We start from the raw sequence: 27,927 nt of genomic DNA, 5'->3' as shown, positions 1-27,927 counted from the left end.
AATTAACTCACACATACCCATGTTAGACATGGCAATAGGACTACCATGTGAGTTGAGTCGTAGACACCCTCTCCTCTGTGTGAGAGAAAAGTAAAGATTATTTCAAAATTTTTTTGTTAAAATAAAAAAAAAGTACTCTGATAAAATGCTTATACCCGCCATGCTAATCCTTCTTCAACTGCAACTGAAAGGACTTCCATTGGATTTTCTATAATTCTGCTTCTGTGTCCTGAGAAATCCATTGCTACTAAAGAATTTTCTGAAATACTTCTCTGCAACAAAGAAAAATACATTTAGTGGTTGAGTTTTTTGTTTGTTTCGGTTTATTGGTTTTTTTTTTTAAGATCTGTGTTTTAAGAATGAGTTTCGGAGAAAACATTACATTTTACAAATGGTGTTTCAAATATCTGCAGCACTCCCCATCACAGCCAAACTCATTACACCCTTGGGAACATTTGTAACTCCTGTATGCTACTATAAAACTCAATTTTACAGTTTGGCAGGACAAATCATGTCTTTGCATTACTGTGATGGACAACAAATACATCGCTTTACCATAAATTCTACTTATATTTGTAACTATAACTATCCTTTTGCATGTCAAAACAAGTTAGGATACTTTTAGTAAGTTGTCCAAGTACCAGAAAAAAAGAAAATGCAAAATTATTATGCATAATCATCTTATAAACAAAGATTTGAAGTATTTTGCTATAAATACAACATAAATTCATGCATCTTCTATACAAAGTTTCACCCAAAGTTTACCAGATTTAACCACTGGAAAAAGCCATTTCTATGGAGATTCAGTTTTATTTTAATACTTCTCTTCAAGCTCTTAACCAACGCAGAACAAGCACAGACTTAACAGTTATGGGATCTAATATTAAAAAAACAAGTTTGTCTTTTTTCCTCCTAGTAAAGATTGACTTTGTAAAAATAAAATAAAAAGTATTTCAAGCTTGACAAAACAGTCTTAAAGCTCACCAAAACACTTGCCAGAAACCCAAGTTTATAAAATCAAGTTTAATACTGATTATAATGTCTCAAATGTTCACTGGCACTGGTAGATCAAATAATTAAAAGAACACTCTAGTGTTCTATAAATTAAAGTAACATCTGGAATATAGGAGGCCCAGATTTCTGTAGAGTTAACAAAGCTTCTCAGTCCAAAACCTGTTTAGCTCCTGTTTGGCTACACGCAGATTCTTCTAGCATCAATATAACTCAAAATGGAATAGTAGTGCATTGTAACTGTTGACACTGTAGTCTAAGGTCTGCCTGAGTAACTGTAACCTGTAAAGAACTTTGCAAAAGAGAAGGGCAAACTAAGAGAAATTGTGTTTCTCTAGGAGAGTGCAGGGAACTCCTTGCAGCTGACTTGGTTGTGAATTATTCAGAAATGAAAGTGATTCCTCTATGAAGTACATACATTAGCTTGTGCACTTAATTCCTGAGTTTAATTCACCAATTATACACAAGTACAAAAAATGTACCATGCTTAATACCAGTTATAGATTCTGCCTGCATTAGAATTTACATGAGCTATAATGCATGCAGCAGTGTAAGAGGAGAGAGAATCAATAATGGCTCCCAGACCCATTATAAAGGCAGCAGCTGGCTATCGTTAGCTTCTTATTACAGACAGTAAAAACATGGTCAGTATATTAAGTGCAATTTTGAAAGCATGCTTATTAGCAATATCATAAAACAGCATATTTGTGAATACCCATAATGACAAATGCATATCTTAGATGCTTTAACATCAAGAACTACCATAAATGCTCCAACACCGTAAAATCATAATCACAAGTCCTGGAAACAAGCATTTTTTACCCAGTTTAGCCAACGAGAAGCACAAAGTGATATAAATCCCTCAAAAAAAAAAAAGAGTTGAAATCAAGTGATTCAAAGAACTGGGATAAGTAAGATATATTAAAGAAAAGGACAACCTGATCCCCAACTATCTGACTGAGGAGATGGACACAGCATCCAGTATAGGGTGCTGTTCCTTCTAAACCCAGTTCTGCCAAGTTACGGTGTTCCTCTAAAGTCCATTCAGTACTACATCAGATGAAATCCAAAGTAAGTATTAAACCACTTTGGAGGAAAAAAAAAAATAAAATAAACAGAAGTATCACTGTATACTGAAAAGGATTTGTTAAAGCTTCTGTGTTCGTCCTTTACAGCATGTGTGACCTTAAACACTTTGCTTCTTTTTTAATACATTTATAGTTCTCCTTCACTTTTAAAATCCTTCTTCCATTCTCTTTGCAGTGATAACAAGCCAGTAAACTCCCAAAATACTGAAGATTTGACAAAAGGGGAAAAAGTCTCTTAAACTGGTCTGAACTACTCATTTTGTATTAAGTAAATTAATTAATTAGCTCTCTAGTCTGTCCTGACGTCCCTAAAGATTTCAGCAAGCATTCGCACATATAAAGATCTGCAGGATCAGGTCAGTAGTGTAACTGACACAAGTCACTTAAAAATAGCATGATGGCAGAAACAAAAGTATTTATTCATGGACCTACTGTGGGACATACCATGGGTGTTATATTCAAAGGGCTGCAGCCACTTCTACCTTGATATGGTTGCATGTAATTCTGATACAGCTGCATCCCATACTAAAACCAGAAAATAACATGGTTAGTACTTTAAACTATAAACCTAAGTCAATAAACCTTTCTTACTTGCCTTTTTTTTTTTTTAATCATTAAAAAACAGGGACAAATGCTGGTAGGATAAGGAAACACACAACAATGGCATTGCTGTTGCCTTTCTAAATGTATACTCTGCATTAAATTCTGACTATTTAATACACTGACTGACATGTGCCTGTTTTGTCACAGACACTTTTTTAAAATATTTTAAAAGTTCCCATCTTGTGTATTCTTGTAGTTTTGTTTATCACCACCAACAGTCTCACTAAATTCAGCCAGGTTACACATGCTTAATCTTAAGTTTAAATGTTTGCAGGACTTCATCGAGACATCATCCCATCCCCTAAAATGATTCCAGCAATTTAGTCTGTCCCTGTTGGGATGAATGTTCAGCTTTCATTGTACAAAATTGATACTGCTATTGCATGGGAACCTGGAATTATGTTACTTCTCTAATTCACAAGATCAGAATTTCACATAGTAAACTTAAGCAGTAAGTTAACTCCACACAGAAAAATTACCTTAAGCAACCTAATTGCTGTCATCCAACAGGTCCTACTTTGCTCATCATCTGCACAGAGCTGTTTCAGGTCTCTGGTTCCTCCTGATTTGTTAGGCTAGAAGGCCACAGCACATTTTTTTAGCATTAATGCATATCTTGAAGATAATACCTGTTGAAATAAAAGCCACTAATTCTCCTATTTTATAACAGACAGCTGAACATTGTTTTCAAAAACCTTAAAGAAATTTAAGCTTACCTAAAAACTGTGGCTTGCTTTAATATGTATCAGAATGATAAGCTTGTACCTTAAAGCAGAATCCATAGTTTGTTGGTGCTCCACAAATCTTTTTGCCTGTCAAAGACATGTACATATCACTATTGCTGAATTCACAGAAAAACTGCAGATGCCTTGGCTCCTAAAAAAAAGAGCAATGTAATACAGTTAGACTATTTTTAGCTAGCCTCTCTAGATAACAAACTCAGAGTGGCATACTAGTTATTCTAACCCAAAATATAATCTTATATCTCCGTTTTAACTGTGACATTGTCTCAAGAAATCTAGAAAGAGGCAATGCAAAATTCACTTCCTAATGCAGAGGAAAAACACCTCAAACCAGTCAGAGTTCACTCTTCCAGAGAGGAAAAAAAAAAAAAGTACAAGTGATATGATTTCTGTGAAAACATCCATTACATTCAAGATGCAATAAGAGCAGTAGTCAGAAATTTTGAGTGCAGTATAGTTTTCAAGCATCAAAATAAAATATACTTTCAGAATTTGAAAAAATAAAATAAAATAAAATAAACTGTAATAATTACTGTCCAGTAGTATTTCTACTATTACCTCCATCCTCCCCAATGAATTAGGTCAAGGAAGAAAAATAAATATATTTGTTGAAGGATGCAAAAGCATCTCAATGAGTACTCTGGCATCTAATGGAAAATTCAAAAGAATGAAAAGCATGTGTTTAAGCAGCTTACATAAAAGGTGTCATATCTCTAATGTATCCTGTTTAACACAGTCAGGTTTAAGTACCGACAAAAATTTGAACTAGCAGAATGAAAAACAGTGACAGAATTCAAGAACTCTAAAAATCTTCCAATAAAATCTTTTTATACATATGCTCTTGTATAATTTACATATTGAAGCATTGTGCCCATCTTTCAGAGCATCTATTTCAGAATTTTAACTATTTTTAAAAGATACCCTGTTAACCAATTGAAAAAAAATGCGAACCAGACTGAAGTAAAAGTTAACAGGCAAAAAGAAGCTAGTTTTTCCTGATACAATGCTTTCCCAATTTTATATCTCTCTCTCTATATATATTTTATCTATTATAAATGGAAATTATTTTCCCTTATCACTGTAAGATAAAATTCAAATTTCAGTTAATATTACAGCAAATGATAAATATGTATACATTTGTTCTAACTTTATAATTCTCTCCTCCTCCTTTATTGTTGTTTGTTTGTTTGTTTGTTTTGCCTTACCTTAGATGTACCTTTAGTGGAAAAATAAAGACCAGATCTTCTCAAAAGAAAGAACAGTTTTTTCCATGATTTTTTCCCCTGTTCCTTTGCATGCAAATAACCATGAATCTCAGGATATGTGCTGGAGCTTAGGAACATCTGAAAGAAAATATCAGACATGCATTTTTCTTTTTATCTGAAACCACCTTTCTGTTTCATTAAGATATTCAGACAAGACTAAGGGGAATATACCCCTAAATTCACTATCATATCACAGTAGTTCAGTTATTGCATCTAATCCCATTAGAATACCTCTGATTTAAGGCATACAGAATGTTACATAACTCCAAGGTATGCAAGGCAAGTTACATATTTATACGGAACATATGGTTTGAAATGAGAGCATTAGTTATGCAATGTTGACTTCAGCAACAACACCAGTGTAAGAAGTTCTGATCCCATGCCTCAGACCCTATTTTTATACAACTGCAAATCAATGCTACCAACAGAAGGAAAAGATAAAAAATGACATCTCTTCTCACCTTCCCCTGCCCATTACAAACCAGAAAAAGGAACGGATCTGAATTAAAATTCAATCAAACAAATCACAAAATCTAAATCACAAAATCACACAGGTCTGGAGAATATTGCTATTTTCAGAAGAGGAGGGAAAAAAGGTGTCAGGACCTAAAGTAGTCCTTAAGTGGGTGCTTCAGTTGAATGGAGCAGAGTAGAGGCTGGGCCAGCCACCAAGTATTTGCCGCCTGTGCTCAAGGTCATGGGGTAGAGCGTGTTTATCTGAATAAAGCTGCATTAGAAGCAAGGAAAAAGGGCTTTAAAGTTCTCAGAGGGATCAGATATTTTGCCTCCAGAACCAAAAAATAGTTTGCACCCCTTCCACCCCCAAACCATAGGAAAGGCAGATTGATACAGACAGACAACAAAGTTAACTGATGCACTGAGAGGAGCTAACTAATGCAATTCTCTCTGCTCAAGATACTAAATAACTTCTGTTTTAGCCTTTTCAACCAGACATTATCAGAGTGCAACACAGCTGTTGTCTTGCTAAGACCAAGTACAGTTTTATTAGGACTGCAAAAGCACCTACTAAAATCTGCCAACCACGTTAACTGCATTCTATGTCCATGTAACATATTCATTTCTATTCCTCTTCTTTCAACAGAACTACCCAGAACTATGACTCATATCTAAACATACTAACCTAGAATTCTTCAATTTCCATGTATGCAAAAAGAATCCAAGTTACTACTAAGCTCTCCAAGGAACCTTGCCTCAGACTGGCCTGCAGTACCTTAAAAACTATCTAGGCTCATATATGGTAGGGAAGAAGGGGTTTTCTTGCTGATTTCTGCAGCTTTCATCGCTGTGTTTTCCTCCTCTCTGTTGGCACTTCAAGAACATCTGAGCTGAGGACACGAAGCAACAGATTCCTGGGCAAGAGGCAGACTGGCTGGCACTGGACTGCAGCAAAATGATGAAGTGAATGTGATTTTGGAAGTATACCAAGGTCTTAAGCCACTAAATAATGGACTCCAACCAAGATAAACAAGGTTACTTTCACTTTTATTGTTTTCCTACCTTGCAGTCAGATGCATGACAGCACCACATGTAGACCGTCCCAAGCTGATTAAATTCATCTGTTAACAATGCAGTAACAAAGACAGGTTTCATTTGACAGACGAGCACCCAGAAAATCTAGCCCACAACTGAGAATGCATTAAGAGAGCTTCAATGCTATTCACCTGAATAGTAAATTACAGTAAGACCAGGTACACCATGTACCTGTACACCATTTGTACCACGTACAAATGCAGTTCAAGCTTTCTCAGCCACACTGAAGCAGACAGGTCCGGGTAGCTGTTCCTGATAATCTTCCCATTTGCCACATATTAACAGGTTCACTGATGGTGAATATATAGCCTGCACTGAAAAGTACTTTTACAGCAAAACCGAAGTCAAATGGAAATTTAGGATAATCTAAGACAGTTGATGTATGTAAAACCAAAAAAAAGCATCTCTTTATGCTGTATTCTCTCTGCCAAAAATGAAATGAGTGCCTGGCTCCTAGCCTGCACAAGCTCTTCCCTAGGATTCCCTAAGAGCTTCCGATCAGAAGCATAATCATGAAACAGTCACATTTCTTACTCAGCAGGCCAAAGTGGAGGAACAATACAAAGCTCAGCTTCAACAGCCACTATTGTATCCATGCTATCAATTCATCTAAAGTAGCAATAACTCTAGGAAAAAAGCTATCCTAGATCCACCTTTTCCCTTCCAAGACAGCTGAGGATTGTAAGAGAAAATAAAATATTGTGTATTTGTAAAGTCAAAACCATTAAATATCCCAAAAAATAAGCAGTAAAAAGATCTGAGAAGTGAATGTCTTTAATAAATACATAAAACTAAATAGAGTAGAAAAGAAAGTTTTTTGATTTTTTTTTTAAATGGAAGTATGTGCAAGATTGAAGTTTATTATGGGGGAAAAGGATCCCTGTTTATGCTGATCCCTGTTTAGAGAGAAGGCAATCAAAATAGGACAAAAATAAGAAAAGTCCTTCATATAGGTGGAAGAACTGTGGACAGTTACATGATGATATGATGAAGACAGTGATTACTGATCACACAGTATGCAGAAATAAGTTTGCACCCTCATGCAGTGAAATATACAACTTGATATGTAGGGTCTATCAAATGTCACCATCTTTCAGACATTAATATATGACAGCAACATGGGCCAGATTATGATTTGATTTGCTGTAAAATCAACCAACTTAAAACCAACTTGAACAAAAAAAAAAAAGTTTTTTTGTTGTTGTTGAGGGAGGGGAGTCAACAAGAAAAAAATGGAAGAGAAAGGACATTCCACGGTCTCAGATGAATAGTAAAAAATTCAGAAATACTAGATGTCACTTGAACAAAATAAAGATTGAAAGCTACACAACTTATTTGTCTGCTTTCAGGCACTGAAGGCATTCATAATGCCTTCAACAGTTTCATTGAAAGAATGGCTGTACTGGGGGAAAAGGACAACATTTGCTGAGGTGAATGCTTCTTGAGCAGGTACACACAATTTTGAGATTTAAATTAGGGAATCTTATTTTCCTAAGACTCTGTGAATCAAGTTTGAATTTGATGACTGAATCTTAAATCTACGAAGACACAGAATGGAACAACTAAAAATATGGAGCAAGGAGAAGAAGATGACAATGAAGAAAGGAATAAGAGGAAAGGGCAGAAGGGAAAGATTATATCAGTAATTCCACATTTCCCCAAATTCTGAGCATGTGTCTTCATAATCTTATCTGTTTTTACCTTCATTTTTCCATATACAACATTTATGTTTTATATTTGTTCAGGAAATACTAATGTTACTTTCTCTAATACATTCTACATTAGGTGAAAGGGTTGTTTTTTCATTGCTCTGGAAGATGGCTTGGACAGGTGCTCTCTATAATTTTCTAATGTTCTCACATTATATGTAAAAAGCTGTTAGAACGAAGCAGCCAAATTGGTCAACGCAAGATTTGAATTCTGAACTTCAAGTCTACCTACAGAATTGTGTCAATCGCATCTATTGAACAACCAAGATGGCATGGAATAGGTCTATTCTTACAGTAAAACCAGAAAAAAGCATAACAGCCCAAGTAATGTCTATTGTCTAAACTGAGGATGTGTCATTTTTGCATTTAAAGTGATTGACAACTTGCATAGTGGAAAAAAAGTCTGATCCAAATTAGAGATTAAAAAAACTCCAAAATTGAAGAAACGTTATTTTCAATCAAAAAGAAAATGAAAGAAATTTAAGAAAAAAATTTTAATCCTTTACAGTAATTTTAGAATAAATTCTTTGACTTCAGTGAGGCTAGGAGTTCACCTGCTAACTCAGAAGGAGTCAGTCCTGTCAACACGATGTTTTGCAGTCTATTCATTGGGAATGCCATCTTGAATAAGAATATAAAAGGAGCTAATGCATACATCAATTAACCCAAAATAAAAGTTACTCCAATAAGCAGGCCACATTTTAAACAAGTCGCAAGCCTCATTTAAAATTAAATTCAGCAAGTTTCACATCTCATTAAACTAAGTGAAGGAATTTGTTACCCTCTTGTGAGAGTTACTAATTCTCAAAAAAAAAATATTATATATATATTTTAAAAATAATAGGGTATTTTATTGCTATGAGAAAGGCCTCAGATTAAAATCTATATACTACAATTTTTTTAAGGCATCCGATTTGCAAAAATAACCTAAAGCCAGTTTCAAATTATCCATACTGACTACTACTAGACATGTGCATAGAGTGTTGTGTCTCAGAATAGTCACACGCCAATCAGCATAACGAGACACTTCTTTACTTTTTTTTTTTTTTTTTTTTTTTAAGTTAAAGATTGTCATGGCAAAGATTGAATCCCTGTCTTTGGTACACATAGATATTTGGCATATTTCAGACCTTGTGATTTTACTTACACATGCGAAATAGAAAGGACAGGCAAACTTTTTGCTTGTTTTTAAGACTATTTAGATGCTCTGATTTAAAGTCATCAGGCAGAAATACTTACTCTTGCACTTTCATTGAAAGTCAAGAAAACCATACTTGAAAAACATTTTACTTGCTTACAGGTCAATCCACAAAAAGCTATAAAAGTATCAGAAGTTATTTTTTAATCATTTGTAAGCATTGAGTTGTTAAAATTAATGTCTCTCTTGATACCTGACCAAGCACATCGCAAATAATAACGCAAGCCCATTAACTTGTCTTAATGAAAGTTTCCAAGGAAACAGCAACACACTGTAAACAATCTACTGAACAGCTTCTGCTGAAATGTGCGTGGCAGCTGCAAAATCCAAGAGGGTATTCCGTATTTTGTGTCCACTAAGTTTTATTAGACCAAATACAATCAAACAGACAATACAACATCAAATAGCAACAAAGTAGATTTCATAACAATTTTTTCAAGCTAAGAAAACTGGATTTAACATTATATATTTTGAATTATTCTTAATCTGACCCACAAGCTTTGCCCATGTTCCCCGTATCTCATATTCTATTCCCAGGACAAAAGGAGATTCTATGCGACGGTATATGGCAAACAGTTTCATTTAAAAAAATACTTACTCAAACTATGAGATTGTTTGCAAGCAAAATAAATTAAGTTTTAACAACAAAGGGGACAAGATTTGATGACTAAATTAAATGCTTGCATTAAGCTGCATAACCTGTACTCCATGTAGGTAGCAAAAGTGAACCAATTTTCTATAGATGTGCAGCATGTTTTGAAGCTAGAAAAAATGATTTAGGTTTTTAAAAACGATTTATAGTATCCATTATGTGTCAACTACACTTAATTTAGAACCTTTTTTTTTTTTTTTAAACAACATTTGAGGGTAATTGTAAGATCCTGACTAGCATCCCCTCTTATCAATATCAATAAGGATATAACTACTTGATATGGAAGAATGCTTTGAAATTTAGTTCTTTATTGTTTTTCATTTTCTGGTGAATGTTAAGGTAGAATTTATTATATGGATACAGAAAAAAATATTTTTTAATTACCATATTACCTTTGGTTCTACCTTAAAATATCTTGTGTTATTATGTTGCCTTTCCAATCATTCTTTAAACCCAAAACTCACACATAGGATTGTTGTCTTAAGACCAGTGAAAGTTCTTCTATTAATTAAATTTCCTAGTGACAAGCAAACAAGAGTGATGTGTATGTTTCCACCTTTATTACTCATTTTTCCCCTCTTTGAGAAGTAAGATGATGATCCCTGATACGGTCATTCTGTGAAATTATTCCCACTGTAAATTAAAATCTTGTGTCTACTTAAAAGATGACTAACACTGAGTGACCTACCATTTTTTTTTGGAAGGCTACAGTAGCCTTCACACTAACAAATCATACTAGTCAGTCTAAATTTCCTACTCATTAAGTTCAACAATTTAACTCTTTTTATATCTATTTCTATCACATTACCAGTTCCTCGGTATTCTACTGTTGTGCTGCTGCAAAGTATGGGCTAATTAATTCAGCACTACACTTTTTTAAGGAAACAGTTTCACCTGAAATACAGGTATTAAACATTTTTACTGCCTTTTTGGCCATTTTTGCACTCTTTGGCAAATGGCACATTCAACAGTAGTCACGTAATAACTGACTAGAAGGGATATTCTATATTTCATAAGAAAAAGAAGTTATTAAACATATTTTGTTTTACACAAAAACTACCAACAGATCCGACAGTGACAAAGCACTATGCTCACACAAATACAGACAATTGGGAATTCCACACTTTATTGGCTCATCTTCTTTCAAAGATTACATACCTGTAATATCCCAGAGTGGCTTACAGCTGCATTGGTCTCATTTGGAAAAGATAACATATGATCTGGGAAAAAGCTCTGCAATGACAATAATTTCTATCAAAGTTCTGTAAAAATAATTATTAAACATCTCTTTAGGATGTAGAAAACGGATGTAATATCCTTCCTAAATTTGTAACATCCTATATATTACTTGCTGAAAAACTTAGAAAAACATCAACAGTATCTGTAAGCAAGAGGATTTCATACAGCAGTGCTAGTCATATTGCAATACCTGGCCCTTAGTGTTATTTTTCTAGTAGTAACGTCTATCACTGTTGACAAGTACGACTTGCCTGGGGCTTCAATATGCTACAAAGTAGGGAGGATATACACCAACATGCTGGAAAATACATTGTTTTCTATTGTCTTCATTACAAAGGAAACTCAGTAAAATATTTCATAACTCCCATTAATAGAGAACACGTACTTTCAGGTTTTTTGTTTGTTTTTCTGAATGATATGAAATATGAATCAACACTAAAATGTGACAACATCAATATGGGGTGGTTAAAAAGTCCACATTTAAAGTGTCAATTTTATCATCAAGAAAAGCTCCAGGGGTGATTTATGACACAGACCTGCAGCTGGTGAGTTCAATATAGTCATGACCATATGAACCAACCAAGAGTTAAGTTTCCTCAAGGTTTGGACAGTTTTGAAGCTAATATTCCCTTACCACCCAATGTCTACTGACCTTCATTTTTAATAAAATTGTTAATAAAATTAATAAAATGTAAATAAATTGGTAGGGTTAATTCATATTAACACATTTCTAATAAAGCATTCTTGCTACACCATTACGACAGTACCCAGAAGAATAACTCAACAGGAATGGTATGGGCTTTGATTAGGCACAGCTGTTGGAGCTATTCACAGCTGCATGCCTGCCATGCTCCACAGCTGGTTCCCCTCACTAGATAACCAATACACATACACTTACTTTTTGAAAGCTTCTCAAGCTCAGAATTTTTCACTAGTGCAGTAGTATCTCTAATGACAGAGGAATTTACAGTTTGTCCAGAGAAACACATTTGGAAAAGGAAAATGCCCTCAAATCTCTTACATCTTGTGGTGTCTTAATATTTACATTTTCATCCTTTTCACAGGCAGATAATTTGAGTTCCCTTCCACTTTTCACCTTTCAAGTCCTCATTCATTTCTATTTCTCCCTTTGACATCTGAAACAAGCTGGCCCTGTAACAGACAGTATTAGGAGTGATCCAAATACACCATGCATGTGAGTAACCAGATGGTAATTTTCTCCTGCTGAGCCAGTACTACTTCTATGGTCTTTGCCATCAGGCAAGTTCTGAATCAGTAGTGTTAACCTTTGGCAGCATCCTTGACTTACAAGTTGTCTCTGCTCCCTTTCCAATCCTTACATATGCTAACTTTGACTTCACTTTCACTTACTCCTAATAGGTTATGGCTGCTCATGGCCTTTTGTGTCAGTTGTCATTTAGCTGCAGCTCTGAGAAGCTGCCATTGGTCAGTGCTAGACCATAACATTCAATTTTCACTTTAACAATAAAATCATCTTTGCTACAGATGCTTCTCCTTGTACTGCTTCATTTTATATTTTGTTGTCACTTAATGGAAACTTAACTTCAAATAATTCTCATTTTGTTATAGGTCAACATGTAAATTTCAAGAAAATTAAATCCATGTCTCTCTCTTCTTCCCTCATCCTCACAAAAAAAAGTAAGAATACTGATACTTTACAATTACAACAAAGTTACTGGCCACCATATACAAGCGCTGCAATATATTTCTTGGTCCCATAAACTTCCTCCTAGTTATTCCTTTTGACTCGCATTACACTAACAGCTTTACACTCTGCCTGAGTGTAACAAAAAAGACTATTTTGCAGCACCAACAAATGCACCACTTCACAAATATAATGCTATGACTTACCACAGGATTTTTGAAAAATTCATATTTGGCATAATATTTTCTAAAATACAATTTGTTTTCCTCTTGCATTCCCCAGTTTGACTGGACTTCCGTCACTAATTCATGGTCTTCTATAGCTCTTCCTGTAAAAACAACAACAAAAGACAGCACATAATCTGCACCTAAGAACAAAAACTGTCAAACACGAAGATGTAGAGGTCAGATAATTAAAATTACGTATGTTATAAAACATTAAACAAGCAATCTGAGCACAGCCCATTAATCAGGTGCATGTTACACCAAGTTACTGTTCCACCCCAGTTGAAATGGGCTCAACTTTAATGTCTGAGGTAGTTCATGTAGTTTTACTTTGTTTTGGTTGGTTGCTTTTTTAAACAGGGGGCAGCTCTGTTACATGACCAAATCCACATGCTCCATGCAACAGAAGCCACAGGCAGTTCCTGCCTTGTGATGCATGGTGCAGCAGGAAGCACACCACCTCAACAACTCATCTCTACTCACCTTGCCTGGGGTGTCTGGAATGTCTTCCTGACACCCCCTTCTCTAATGAAGCATTCATAAATTGTAAGCCGTCCACAACATGGGAAAGCTGCCTTCTCCCCTGGACCCTGCTGTCTTTTGAAGCATTTCTAAAACTGCAGATGAACATAGGGCGTTTCAGCGTTTTAACGCTTTTGCACAAGCCAGAGATACTGAGAACGTTAGCAGCTGTAGCACTAACATATGCAAAAGAAACAGTAAAAGCCATGAAAAACTAAAAACAAAACAAACCCAAAGCCTACAAAGTGAGCCCTAATGTGCAGATTGGTTTTGCAATAGGTAAAGGGGAAGGGAAGACAAGACGAAGAACTCAGTTATGGGGAATACAGCAGTGGAGGTCAGAATCAGTATTCGTACTACTTTATATTGCTTCTGTAGAATAGATTCTTGAAAGAACTTTTCAATTGCCAAGCAATATTAAATGCATTTTTGGGAAAGAATTTAAGAATTTTCCTGTAGATGTGTTGTGCATGTTTAAGAGATGCATACTCTGAGTAATGCAGTAGGACTACTCATAGGGCCGGTTTAAGATCTAAATATATGTCTCCCTGCCAATTATGGAGTTTTAACATCCAATCTTTATCATGTTGTCAAATGGAAAATGCAATTAAAATATAATATAAAAAACATGTAACTCACACAATTTTCTGATCATGTTTCCCAGACTTCACTGCATTATCATAAGGGATTTATGAAAAGAATATAAAGAATATAAGAATCTCCCAAGCTAGAGATAATAAAAGCCTCTTTAAACAACAACATCCTGTTATCAATCTTCTTTTGCCACCTCTTTCACCAGCCACTGCTTCATACTTCCACACTGAGAAGTCTGGTGGATAACAGCCTTACTGTAGCCTGCAAATCTACAAGCTTCTTCAGGAAGTTTCCAGCTAGCAAGTTTAGAAACAATACACTCATACAGCTAAATTTCATCCCAATATGAAAATATCAAGCTCATGACTAGCAGAAGACAAAGTGCTCATATGATCTACAGATCAAGTATTGGAAAGTTAAACTTCTATTGGATTTAACTGAGTTTTAAGCCCAAAAGACAGAATGTAAAGATGCTTCATGAAATTTACATGTTGTAAACAGATCAAATAATGCAAATAAAAAACAGAGTAATTCAGAAAACAGAAAATACCCCCAAAATACTGAAATAAAACCAGGTATTTTAAAGGCTTGGACAGACTGCTCTACTCCAAAATATACATTTGTCAGTTGCAGGGGGAGAGACACTAAAGAACTGAAGCTCTTACTCAAAAACAGCATTTTTTTCTTCCTTTCAGAGAAACCTCTCCTCTGGGATGACATTTAAACCTCTTGCAAGCTTGGCATTGTGACATTTAGGAAAATACCATTTCCTCAAGAGTTACTTCTTGGTACAAAAATAAGGCATTCTGCATCACCCCAATGGATGGGTAAGGATGTTGATACTTCTTTATTTTTAAGGTGTCATATTAGAGAATCTTTCACAATTGATTCAACTTATTTTCTTGAAGGAACTGAAGCACTCGGTTAGTACACCCCAGAACACGGTCCTAGAATCAAATTACTGTGTGTTGCCATGAGAAAGCTGCGCTTTGGTTTAGTTAGATCATTTTTTTCCTCTTCCAGCTAGACTCGAGAGTTCCCTCCTGCCTCTCTACCCTCTCTTTATTACCACTTTCTCTAACATGCTGACCACCTGCTACAGCCCAAAACAAAGTCTTCCTAACTATGGGAAGTACATAAAGCACACGAAAAAAGATTTAATATTGGAGAGCACGACAGGCCACGTTTTAAATAGCCTCCTCTCTAGCCACCTGGTGGGAATAAAAAAAAAAGGAAAAAAAAAAAATGAACAAAACAGAAAGGTTCTTGCCCAGCCCTGCTGCGCAGATAGTGCTTTGTGTGATTCCTCAGGCCGCAGCCCCAGGCAGCCTTCCGACGGGCTGCCCAGAGGAACGCAGGCAGCGAACACAGGATGGGACGCTGAAACACAACTAGGTGCCTGTCCCAAGGCCTCACAAAGAGGAACCTCGAAAAATAAGCCTATTGAGCTGAGGCGGCACAGGGCACCTGAGAACGGCGGCGGATTTCTGTGAATTCAGCAGCTCGGGACTAAAGGACACCTGCAGGAGGCGTGCTGCCTCTCCCAGCGCCGCCGCTGCCACAAGCCAGGCCCAGATTCGGGGCAGGCCAGCGGTGCGCGGAGCGCGGGTGCCCCCCGGCGGCACAGCGGGGCCCGGCAGCGGGGCCAGGGGGGGCCGGGGGACAGCGGCCAGGGGCCGGGGGACAGCGGGTAGCCCCCGGGGGACAGCGGGTCACACAGCCGCTCAGGTCCGGGCAGCGCCGGCCCAGACCCGGGAGCGGGACGCGAACAGGCCTAGCGCCCGTCGGGCAGGGCGGTGAAGGCAGGTACAGGTCTGTGGAAAGGCCAGCCAGGCATACGCGGACAGCGGCTGCGGGGTGCCTTTTGTTGCTTCTGTCTTTAACCTTGGCAGGCAGACACACCTCGCACAGCGAGGAGGGCACGCGCCAGTGATGTAATTAATGTCTGCCTTGATTAAAAGCAGAACGCTGTGCTCAGCTCACTGAGATTTGTGCAATCATATCTAATTCAGTAGTATTCAGACAGCTGTTAGATATTAAAGAAAATGTTCGCTAATTGATGAATGAATTATTAATCACCGTCATACTGGAATTTACACAGACACACACGCGCTCACAGTATTTCTCCTCTTGATACCCATTCATTTAGCTTGGAAGCAGAAAAAGACTGTCCAAATTTCCACGGATATAACATATGACAGTAATAGCAAACAGTCCAAAACTAAGTCAGCATTTGAAAAATATTTGTTCATGCTATTCATCCAGTGCTTAAGAATATACTAAATGGAAGTCAAGATCAAACCTTTCAAACAAAAAACAATCAAACAGTATCATAAAAAATAAATTATTCAGTACTACAAAAAAGTAACAAAGATATCTCAAGTTGCTCCTTTCTTTGGCTAGTAACGTTGAATTCCCATCCTCATGATCTAGGAAATAATTTTTGAAAATGAGCAATTCATTTTTTTCTAAAATTATGCCCAAAGCAGCCGGACCACTCAGAAGATTGCACGGTGAACGCAGGTCTTCCGACCGGCACACCAGCCATTTCGAGAATTTCATAATCATAGGAAAAGCAACTTCACTGATGATTTGATACAGAAATCTTCCACTAAAACCTTCAGACAGAAGCAAACACGCTATTTGACAAATAAACCAGGAGAAACAACACCACTATGATTCTGGCATAGTTTGTCAAAAGTGAATTCTTCAGTACATATTACACTACTTAAACACCAGCCACATTATAAATTACAGAAAACACTTCTACTGTTTATACAGTAGTCTTGTCTAAAGCCATTTTTATACCTCCTCTTCTGTAGCAGTCAGTCATTTACAGTCTCGACCCAGATTTAACTCTGACCTTACTCTGAGCTAGAAGCATCTTACAACTGATACATTCAGTGCAAAAGGTTATAAATACCTTTGAAATGTTACAAAGCAAGAAAAAAAAATTGAGAAACGTTTGTGGTTGTCTTCATAGGATAAAGGAGCAGAAAAGGGCAAAAAAACAGTTCCAGCTTTTGTAGTTCATCTTTAAAATATGGCTGTTAAACATAATACAGGTTGAGATTCACAGTCAAGTTTATTTTACATAAATGTACAAGTTCAGATCCCCTGATACATACTCAGAGAGGGAATTTTTTTAATAGCTTTTAAACATATTTTTAACATTTATTTATGCATTTTTATTTTGAACAGTAAATACTGCAGTTACGAGGTAGCAGTACAATCTCTTCTGAAAATTAGGGCATCCAAGGAATTTTCTATATATTTTAAAATGCAGGAAGCCCGCCCTAAACTTCTGTCTCAAACAACATTACCTTGCACTAGCTGAAACTTCCCTTAAGGTTGCAGAAGAACTACTAGCTTTGGTAACTCCATCACAGTGGCAAAGTTTAAGAATAATATGGAAATTTTGAGTGATACGAAATTCAAAACATGTATTTTTATGTCATTAGTCTTGTTAGATTTTTTTGATGTAATTCCCAATCAAAAATAAACAAAATACTGAAAAGTAGTGCTGTAAAAGGAGGCATGATTGTCTGATTAGAGTACCGATTTAATACTACACCCTCACCCAGGCTTCTGAACTCATCTTTTGTTGAGTGCAGGCTTTCCTGTGTTCCTTTGCAAACATCCCCTTTTCTCCATGTATTTAACTTTTCTTAATGTGCTGCAAAATCACGTCTATGTTATAACAAGATATAGAGACCATAAATTAAAATTATAGTCATAATCTGAAACCACAGATTAGTTCTTTAAACTGCATAACTGTATAATACACATAGAGGTCTTATTTGCTTGCTTTTTGTTCATTTGTTTTTTATTTTCTTACGGAAATGCTGATGGTGTGGAAGGAGTTTAAAGAGTTTTATTTCCAGCAACTTAAAATACTAAGCATAAAAGTACTTCAATGCAAGTTCTTTGATTCATAACTGAAAGTTTAAAAGAGTGGGTTTGTTTCACTTAAGAAGTCCTGTCCCAACATCACAATAAATCTAGCCAAACTGACCGCATTGAAGGAAAATACTGATAGCCTACTCCGATGTTGTTTCTGAAGACTGAGTTCTGTTGTCCAGAAAGGACAGCACTATGTAACCACTTTCTGTCCTTGATGTCAGAGATTTCACTCAGATGTGTTGGGGATAACAATGATTTTATTTGCAATGAAAATATCCCAATTCTTACTAGAGATAAGCAGGAAATACCAGTGGAAGAGAAAGAACTACCAAAGAAAAGCAAGGAAGAGAAAGGAAGAATTTGCAGAGAGAACCTTAATGGTCAGTGTCTTCCAAATCACTCTTCCAGGTACAGATGAAGCAGCACAAGACAAATGTATTGTGACAAAATTTACTTTACCGGCATGCTATCAAAGAAATAAAAAAAAGGAGAGAGAAACAAACCCCTCCAAACAAATTCACACACACTCTCCCATTACTTTATTTCTAGGCGTATTAGTATTATACCTTTAAATGAAAATACACCTTATTTACTGCCATACTGTTGTATAGAATGTCTTACCTAAACCTGTGTGAGTAAGGTGCTCAAACAGAGTCCAGTTGTGGTCATCAATATAGTGGTTCTTCAGTATCAACAGCTGACATACATCCCTGGCTGTTATATCAGTTGGGACTTCCAAAGCTTTGCTAGTATCATCTTCACTATAAACTTTAATTACCTGCAATAAATAAAAGCACTGAAATACCCATGAACTTAATACTCAGTTAATCCAAGTATGTTCTTTTCTCAGTGTCACTCATGACTGAGACCAGAAGCTATAAACATAAGATGCAGTACTAAAGACAGCTGATTCTAGTGCAATTGAGTGTGTAATTGTTATTGAGAACAAAACAGTTGAACAAAGTATATTCACTACTAAATTTGATGACTGGACATCCCTTATCACAAGACACGATATAGACTGGTCTGTCTGCTTTAAAAAAATGTTGTAATGGATAGGTAAATTAACTGCACATTCTTATATAAGCTAAAGAAGAAATCACAGAGGATAAATGGTGAAACTTAAAGATTCTGTGAATGCAGAGCTGTAGAAAGAATAAAGCCAGAGTTAGTTCAAAGAACAGCATTTGGATTCAAGATGCTCACAATTGTGTAGATAATAGAAATAAGGGATGCTACAGAGCTACTTCAAGTTTTCACTGGCAAGAACTGGAGCTATGAGTTTTATTTATTTATTTATTTTAAAAAACACATATATACACACATACAGAAACAAAACCATCAATACAGGAAAGAGTTACCATCATATGAAGACCAGGAAAACAAATAAAATGTCCTAAAAGACATATATGCAAAAACCAGAAATAGACAATTTTTATCGTTTTATCTCAGTAGTTTTTCTAAATTACTTTATTCTCTTAAGGGTGTTTGGTGGGGTCAAGGGAAGGAGGCAATACAAACTTTCATGACATGTCTGTCATTTTGACTATGACTTCTTAATGAAATTTAAAATTTTTCAATATTGGTACACATTTTAGAGTCCTGAAGAATTGGGTGCCCACTAAGTTCTTGAAGAGGTGCATCGTGGGCTACACCTGCTTATGCTTAGTTTCAAACCAAAAGAACAAGTCTTATTGCATACAGACTGCTGGAAAGAAGACATGTCAATTTAAATATTTGTTTTGTTTCTCTGCAGAAGAGTGAATCAGACTAATCGGCAAGTTCGAAGGAATAGACACAATTCACTAGTGCCCTATTGTCACAAGCTTTGCACAGGGACTAATCCCATTTAAGTCACCAAAAAGGGTGTGGTGGTTTTTTTTTTTTGTTGTTTTGCTTTTTAAAAAACAAAATGATTTTAAATTCTTCACAACAGTCCAGAAACTCAGTATTGTTACATTTTTTCCTTTTATTTCTTTTTAAAGAGTATTTTTTAAAAAATAAAGTATTTTTAAAATAGACAAAACTCAAAAAATGAAAAATATTGAGGCTCCTGACATCAGGATCAACTCTTATTTGTTGTCATGTATTTTGGAATAGTGACATAGTCCCTAAAACAATACAGATGTATGAGATTTTATTATAAATACAAACATTCAGGTAAATATGTGAATTAAGAATAGAAGATTTGATACAACATTAAACATACCATTACCATTAGTTACCATTGTAAACCCTTGATTAAACATCAAGACACAAGTTCTTTAAAGATGAACATGCGCGTGTATTCTGCTCTAGTGAGGCCACACCTCAAGTACTGTGTTTAGTTTTAGGCCCCTCACTACAAGAAGGTCACCAAGGCCCTGGAACATGTCCAGAGAAGGGCTACGAAGCTGGTGAAGGGCTAGGAACACAAGTCCTGTGAGGAGCGGCTGAGGGAACTGGGATTGTTTAGTCTGGAGAAGAGGAGGCTCAGGGGAGACCTTATTGCTCTCTACAACTACCTGAAAGGAAGCTGTGGGGAGCTGGGGGTAGGCTTCTTCTCACAGATAACTAGTGAGAGGACTAGAGGGAATGGCCTCAAGTTGTGCCAAGGGAGGTTTAGGTCAGAAATCAGGAGACATTTCTTCTCAGAAAGAGTAGTCAAGCATTGGAACAGGTTGTCCAGGGAAGTGATAGAGTCACCGTCCCTGGGGGTGTTTAAGGAAAGGTTGGATCTGGTGCTGAGGGACATGGTTTAGTGGGTGACATTGGTAGTAGGGTGATGGTTGGACCAGATGATCTTGAAGGTCTTTTCCAACCTTAATGATTCTATGATAATTTTAAGTCAGGCCTCTAATACTACCTTAGTAAACTAATGCTCGTTTCAAGCATCTAAGGAACAATCAGCCACAGATTGTTGTCTCAACTTGTTACAGCAGCTCCTTCTCTGTTTTGTGCCAAAGTTGGTAGGCAAGTCAGCTGCGAGTTCCAACTGTACATCCTGACACCTGCTTCCCTCCAACTAATGGCAGAAATCCAAAAATAAATTTAAAAATAATTAAAAAAAATCAGGCCGTCTCACCCATGCTATCCTAACATCTGAACAAGAAAAGCAGACTCCATTTGAAAACCACTTACATATTAGAACACGCTGGTGGCCATACTCCTCTCAAAAAATAAATAAATAAATAAATTTGCCTTTCTTTATGTAACCACAACAGTTCTGTTTCAAACTTTGGCCCAGCATATCAAATCATCATGAAGTCCATGATGATTTGCTTTAATATTTCAGCTCAGGAGTTCCACATGAGGTTCAACCACCCTTGCAACAACACTAATCTACAGGATAAAGCAAACATTAAATCCCACTTCTGAAGTTGTGAAAATATCTCTGCTCATGAATCAACATCCTCAAAGCAGAGTCTTCTAGAGAAAACAGGCAGGCCTCAGAGAAAGTTAATCCATAGTCTCCACAGGCCTAGCTACAGCCAAGTACTTACCTTCAATAGAAAAGGCAAAAAGACTACATCAATATTAAATTAAGGATCGATACTGGCAAAACAACTGTGGCAGATAGCTCTTGTTGGTTTTACAAGATTTATATGCTTTAGCAGCATTCCCAGTGTTAAACAAGTTAGACTGGTAACAACACAGTCTGCTGGCAGCTTGGTCTTGTTCCATACACAACTTAAACCCTTACTCCAGTCCACACAAATGATGGTTTGCAGTTCAGGATAAACTGGCATGAAGTATTTCAACCCATGAAGTGTTTAAAAAAATTCAAAGACAAAAATAAGAGCTGTCTGGCAGGGTGCACTGTGAATGGGGTGGTAGGCTGTACAGTTGAGTAGACAAAACAGCATCCCATGACCTTAAAACATGTTGTACTCTGGGCAGTACTAAAGGGCAGACAGCTTCATTAGCCTCTTTGATATGTCTGTATCAGGCTGATCTAAAAAATTTTACAGTCTTAAGTGCCAGAAAGAAAAGTGACATTATGGAAGGGTGAAAGATACAGAGACGATTAAAGTGACTTTCCTAGCATTTCTCCACATGCTTCCAATAAAGCCAGGATGAGGATCCACATCAGCTAGGGACACTGTGAGCACAAACTAGCACTAGCAACTACAGTTTTCTTCAGCTGCTCATCAAGTGAGGTGTTCTGCTTGTTTTACAGCAAGATCACGTACAGCCCATGTTGAGGCTCTTGATGGATGATTTTTAGAGAAACTCTTTTAAAAAGGGTTAAGACACGGGGTGCAGATGACTAGACTCTTATTGCTGAAGAAATAGGAAAAGACATTTTAAAATGCTGAAGACAGCAACACAAGCCATGATAATGAGCTGCCTGCGGCCATTCAACTTGGGGAGACGGAAGCCTTGGAGGTGGCCTTGGACTACAGCAGCACAACTAAAACAAAACAATACAACACAACAGCAACAGGAGAAAAAAAAAAGTGTCTGTACTCTGAGAGTTCTCTCACCTGACTTTCTCAGTATAGGGAAATAAATCCTGTGCAAGTCTACGACAACTGATCACCCCAGCTCATAGCTATTACATGCTACTTTATAAAATACAAATGCTGTGCCCTTTTTCTCTTCCTTGCAAGAGATTCAAATACAGCAGGAGACAGCAGACAGGCAGTCACCTAATAGACCCTTCTGAACTTTTGTTACAGTTTTAGTTTAATGAATTGAATGTGATGGTGTAAATCTCATCAGTTAGAGTGACCTTTGAGGGGATTTTAATTAGAAAAAGTTGCTCTGTCCGCACTTTCTGCTGTATGTTTGAAGCAACGTCTAGCGTAGGATTTGCTGGGAACATATTTTTTTCCATGGGGAGTGAAACAAAAAAAAAAAAAATCAAGTCAGCTTTCCATTGTTTCATTGCAAATACGATGCAATAGATACTTCTCTTGCCAGAAGTAGAGGATGCTCTAAGAGTTAAAGGGTGGCAGGATTATGCTAAAGATGCAATTTTGCTGACCTCTTATAGGGATGAGAATGCTTGAGTGACCACTTCTTTACTTTTATTAGCAGTTATCACTGTGCATTAGTCTGATCAGTCATCCTATCTCTCATTTTTTCCCTAATTTTTTTCTCAAAAGTATCACATAAGAAAAGATATGCTGGTTGAGAACAAGCTATCATTCATTTTCATTACCATATAGTCCCAAGCTTTGTCCTATAGCCAGCCATGTATTTTGCCTTGACTATATTTATTAGAAGACTGTTAGGAGAGAAAAAAAAAAAAGTTGCCTCCATTGTGCTCAAATCTTCTTTCCTGTCTAACTCATAAATACACAGATTTTAGCTATTCCCAAGGCCAGAAGAAACATCTCAATAGCTTCCATTTAAGCCACCAGAAGTAAGAAATCAGCAACTCCAAGATCTTCTTAAAAGAGGAAAGCACAAGATTGAGCAGGACAAGCATCAATCATTTTCATTGCCTATGGGACCTGGCAAGGAGGTACAGCTTTCCTACCCATCCTCTTTCCATTTTTCAATATATTAAAAAATCAACCAAGAACCCAAAAGCACATGCAATTCACCTTTACTCCTCCAAAAATTCTATTGCTAAGAAATGTTGTTTCAAAATAAAATACATTTTTGTTTCTATTTCACTCATCATCTTAACTCAGAATGTAAAATCAGTGTTGAAAAATGTAACAGGATTTAACATAGAAGAGAGAAAGGAGACACTATCAGAGCAGGAAATAATTAGGAGAAAAAAAAATCAGAAACTGCTTAAAGAAAAGGGGTATAAGTAAAAGAGCATATAAGGTAATCAGTGTGGGAGGAGCAAGAGAAAGCTGGACTCAACTTTCTCAAGTCTCCTTCCACTCTCAACCATCATCTCCACTACAATAATTAAATAATGTGTTCCACAGATTTTTAAGAGAGGGTGTCCAAGTCTCTGATTCTTCAGAATTTTCAAGCCATCTGTTCTGGAAGTTCCAATCTGCAGAAATGACACAAACATATGGAAAGACCATACCCTGCACTGAGCAGTTTTATATTTCAAACTAAGTCCTGACTTGTGAAAAAAATCCAGGTAGATCCAACAGAAAAAGAAGCGTGGAGAACATGGAGTCCATATTTAGGTGCCTACATCAAATAACCTGAGTTACAAGATTTTGATTGCAACTGTATGGCCATGAAATCAATGGATGACCAGCACCTTTAAACATATAGCAGGCCACTTCTATTTATAAAGATACAGGTATCTAATTTTAGCTCATCCATTCCTCTTTTTTTCTCCATGAATAGAACATTACAATTTCAGTCACATTTATGTTAAACATAATGTAAGTACAAAACAATGCAGAGTTATTGTATGCAACATCAGCCCTTAAAGAGTCTTATACTCCAGGGTGCCAGACATCCCTAGAGATCTGCTTGATAAAATGCTAACCTCTGTCATTAGTATTAACTAACAGCCTATTTGTTTGTTCCCAAACTTCCAATCTTGCTCCCTGGTAGACAAAGCTTTGTCGTTGTTGTTGTTTTCTTTTTATTCTTGTAACTTATTGGTATTAGCAGATGATAGAGGAATTTGAAGTGTATTTGACATTGGAAATTGAAGTGTATTGAACTTGGAATTGAAGTGTATTTGAACTTGGAAATTTCTAGCATTCGGAACTATTTTACAACTTCTAGTCTGACTTCTTTTTAGAGAGCCTTTTTATAAGAGCAAGCTAACTTTGGATTCATAAAAATATTCAAGGACAGGTTAAGTCAATTAATTTAAAAAAACAGCATGCTGGTAAAGTTAATTGTGTGAATGCAAGACTTCCCCTTCAAATACCCTAGACTACAGGTAGAAGGCCAGCTTCCACTATTCTTCCAAAAAGGAAAATTCAAGGCTGAAAGGATTCTTACAGTTTGTAGAAGTCTATATCTGTAATATTTTTTTTTAAAATGATACAATGATTAACTGTAGCTGCTCATTGCAAAGCAACTATACTCCATTGCCACATCATGAGCTTTCAAAAATTTGTCCTGTAGATGTCCCTGCGATGCCCCCTCTCTTCTGAAGGATGGTTCACAAGTCACTGCATGATTTCTGTGCAGATTTGTCAATGTGTACAATTGGGCAGGCAAGAACTGTCATCCATTGATTAGGGACAATTACCGGAAAGCATGTACATGGGGGAAGAAGGCAAATCTGGGACAAACTTATGTGAAAACCTGGTTACAAAGAATCCTGACTTCTTACCTGAAACAGAGTATAGCTTCAAGAGGCATAAGGAACACTTCCCATACAGAAACATATATAACCAGTAGCTTAAGTGACATGAACATTAGACTTCAAATCTCTATCATGCATGGACTCCCTTTATTCTTATCAACCTCTGGAAGGGAAATTTTAAGATCAGCCTGCCAGCAACATTTTCTATTCTCTAGCTCTGATGTTCTAAAATGCCTTGCTTTCTTCTCAAGGTACACAACAGAAAATTGATTAAAAAAACAGCCAAGATAGGTAGATTGGACACTCTAGAAGTGACATGAAATTAAATGAAACCATCATCTTTTACAGTAGGACCATCAATCCCTTTAAAGGGGAAGTTGAGCACCTTGTAGTTAACAAAACTGAACATAAGTTAAGACTCCACTCACAGACAACAATGACTGAAAATACCAAAGAAGGAAGTAGCTTCCTGAAGGAGGAATAACTGCTCTCCCAAGTGACCAAAAGTAAACTTTGTACACATTTATCTGTTATGGACAGATTGAGTTAAGGTCCCACAAAAAGCACCAAAGATTTAAATGTACTAATAATTAATTAAGTCTCTGTCTTGCAATGAAACCATGGTGCAAAGAAAGGAAGTACAAAGTCTAAGAAAATTACCTATTTTTCCTACCATGACCTAAAACACATTGAATTTTTCCAAGATTTACCAAACAAACATTCTGTTAGGATATTATGTTAGAAGGTACCATGAATTTAAACATTTTTGAGTAATAGGCACATTATCAACTAAAACAATTTTTGTTCATTTTCTATGAAAGCCCTCTGACAAATTAGTATGGCAATCTGGCAATCTATACCATTGAGCCCATACAATCACCCCCCTTTGCTTGACCCTTAGCATTGTCCTCCACAATCCAGCATGAGACTGACCATTCTATGAATGGAAAAATCACACATGCACACAAAAATCTGAACAGCAATATGGAGAAGTAACAAAATTATTTGAGATTTACTGTACACAAAAAAGGTCCTATTCTGAGTTTCAAAATAGGCATTTTTCATCTGAATTTGGGCAAATCAATATTAGTCCCTCAGTTTCCTTTTTGTAAAAAGGGGCAAGGGAAATGAAATCTGTTTCTGTACAGCAGGGTAACAGATTGAACACATTAAGATTTGTAAAGCACTTAGACTTCCTCATATGACTACTGCTTTAGATGTGTAAATATGTTGTATTATAAAAAGGAGGTTAAATTATGCAGATCTACAAATTATAATAAGCTATGTGCAAAAATATACCAGCAAAGTTCTTTCAAACTAAGGTTATGACAATCACATTATGATGTTAAAAAAAATGGCAGAATGAGGACAATGCTGACAAGCAATCATCTCAAAGACAACGTCAGTAAAACTGAAGAGAAACAAGGTTTGAAAGACAGCAAGAAAGTTAAAATATAAATATCATTATTTAATCCTGAAGTTTATACATACACTTTTACAATATTGGTCAACAGAAGCAAAAAAAAAGTTATAAAATATTTCAGAATTTCTTATAAAACTGAACAAAAGGCAAGGTCTAGAGAAAGCAACTTCCACGCTTCAGACAATTAACTCATACTACAACTATTTTTAGAGAAAAAAAGTGAGATTATTCTTAACTATTAGCTATAGTTATATGAAACTTTGCTCAAAAAGTTACTATAATTAGACCACTAAATACCAACAATTACACTGTGAAGTTCAGTACACTGTAAGTAGGAATTGCAATAGTAAATAACATACAGATTAAACACTGCAAGTGAAAGATTCGTCACCATCACCAACCTTCACCACAAAGAAGCAAAGCAAGAGTAAAAAATGCAAAGTGAAGTAAAAACCACAATAAAGCCCTTAAAAAATGCACAAATTTATAAATAAAGTGGAGGGGGAGTACAGGGCAATTTATTTAAATACAGAGTCTCAAAATATTCTGCCTCTCTTAGTTGTGGGGGTTTTTTTGGGGGGGGTTGTTTTGTGATTTTTTTTTTTCAGATGATGGAGATTCCAAACAAGAGCAGCTAAAGAGGCATTTCAAGTACAACTGGTAATATGTGAATGAATAACTAGGAAACTGTGAGGGAATTTAAACATCATTGACAAAAAAAATCAAATAGAATTCCATGGAATAGCAGAAATCAAAGAGAATTAGCAGGTTTGCTAGATGATTCAGCAGCCAAAGGATCACTTATACAAGATAAACACACTGCAGAGTAGCTAAATGATTTATTTGCATTAATTATTCACAATGACTTTGGAGGATTATATTCCCAGATCTACTCTTTACATGTGAAATCAAACTCATACTTTAAAAAGAAGGGAAACTGGAAATGAAAAAGCAAACAACAAACAGTTAAAATAAGGTTATACTCTCTAAAATGTAAAGAAACTTAAATGGCAAACCTCAGTCTATCCTAACATAAATGGAGGCTGACACTCCATCTCTTCCTTCATCTGATGAAGATGGCATATAAACTTCTGTTGAGTCCTGGGAAAGAGGAAAAGACCATCTGCTACACAAGGAACATTGCAGCAGATTAATTTTGGGGTGTTGCATTGTGAATTTGTGACACACTGTTGTCAGGCAGATAGGTAAGGATCTACTAACCATACCTACTTTGTCTCTTCCTAGAAAAAATCCACTCTTAAAATTTTCTTCATCTTGTTCAAAGCATTTAGTAGAATGGTTTACAGTAATCACCATACTTCTGAAAAATCTCGGTGATTTAATGTAATTCACATTGATTGG

The 27,927-nt window shown here is 36.3% G+C and overlaps 1 protein-coding gene across 16 annotated transcripts in view; it reads right to left on the bottom strand.

The window, feature by feature from the left end:
* GRB14 (growth factor receptor bound protein 14) overlaps positions 1–27,927 on the bottom strand; it is a 66,272-nt gene that overhangs the window by 8,697 nt on the left and 29,648 nt on the right. For 15 of the 16 annotated variants that reach the window (XR_010832450.1, XR_010832449.1, XR_010832452.1 and 12 more), the window contains 9 exons: positions 18,590–18,746; positions 12,932–13,053; positions 10,979–11,053; positions 4,651–4,788; positions 3,468–3,578; positions 3,182–3,277; positions 2,544–2,624; positions 156–272; positions 18–75 (listed from right to left, as the gene is read on the bottom strand). Coding sequence is in view for 10 of the 16 variants with exons in the window: in XM_066999762.1 (XP_066855863.1) it covers positions 18–75; positions 156–272; positions 2,544–2,624; positions 3,182–3,277; positions 3,468–3,578; positions 4,651–4,788; positions 10,979–11,053; positions 12,932–13,053; positions 18,590–18,746 (955 nt within the window). In the remaining 6 variants the exon portion in view is untranslated. Of the gene's footprint in view, positions 1–17; positions 76–155; positions 273–2,543; positions 2,625–3,181; positions 3,278–3,467; positions 3,579–4,650; positions 4,789–10,978; positions 11,054–12,931; positions 13,054–13,432; positions 13,863–18,589; positions 18,747–27,927 lie in introns of those variants that run through there. The other variant, XM_066999760.1, reaches the window with a different exon arrangement.

This window comes from Anser cygnoides, chromosome 6, assembly GCF_040182565.1.
Source record: "Anser cygnoides isolate HZ-2024a breed goose chromosome 6, Taihu_goose_T2T_genome, whole genome shotgun sequence".
Classification (NCBI taxonomy): domain Eukaryota; kingdom Metazoa; phylum Chordata; class Aves; order Anseriformes; family Anatidae; genus Anser; species Anser cygnoides.
This window is presented reverse-complemented; position numbering and strand designations above follow the sequence as displayed.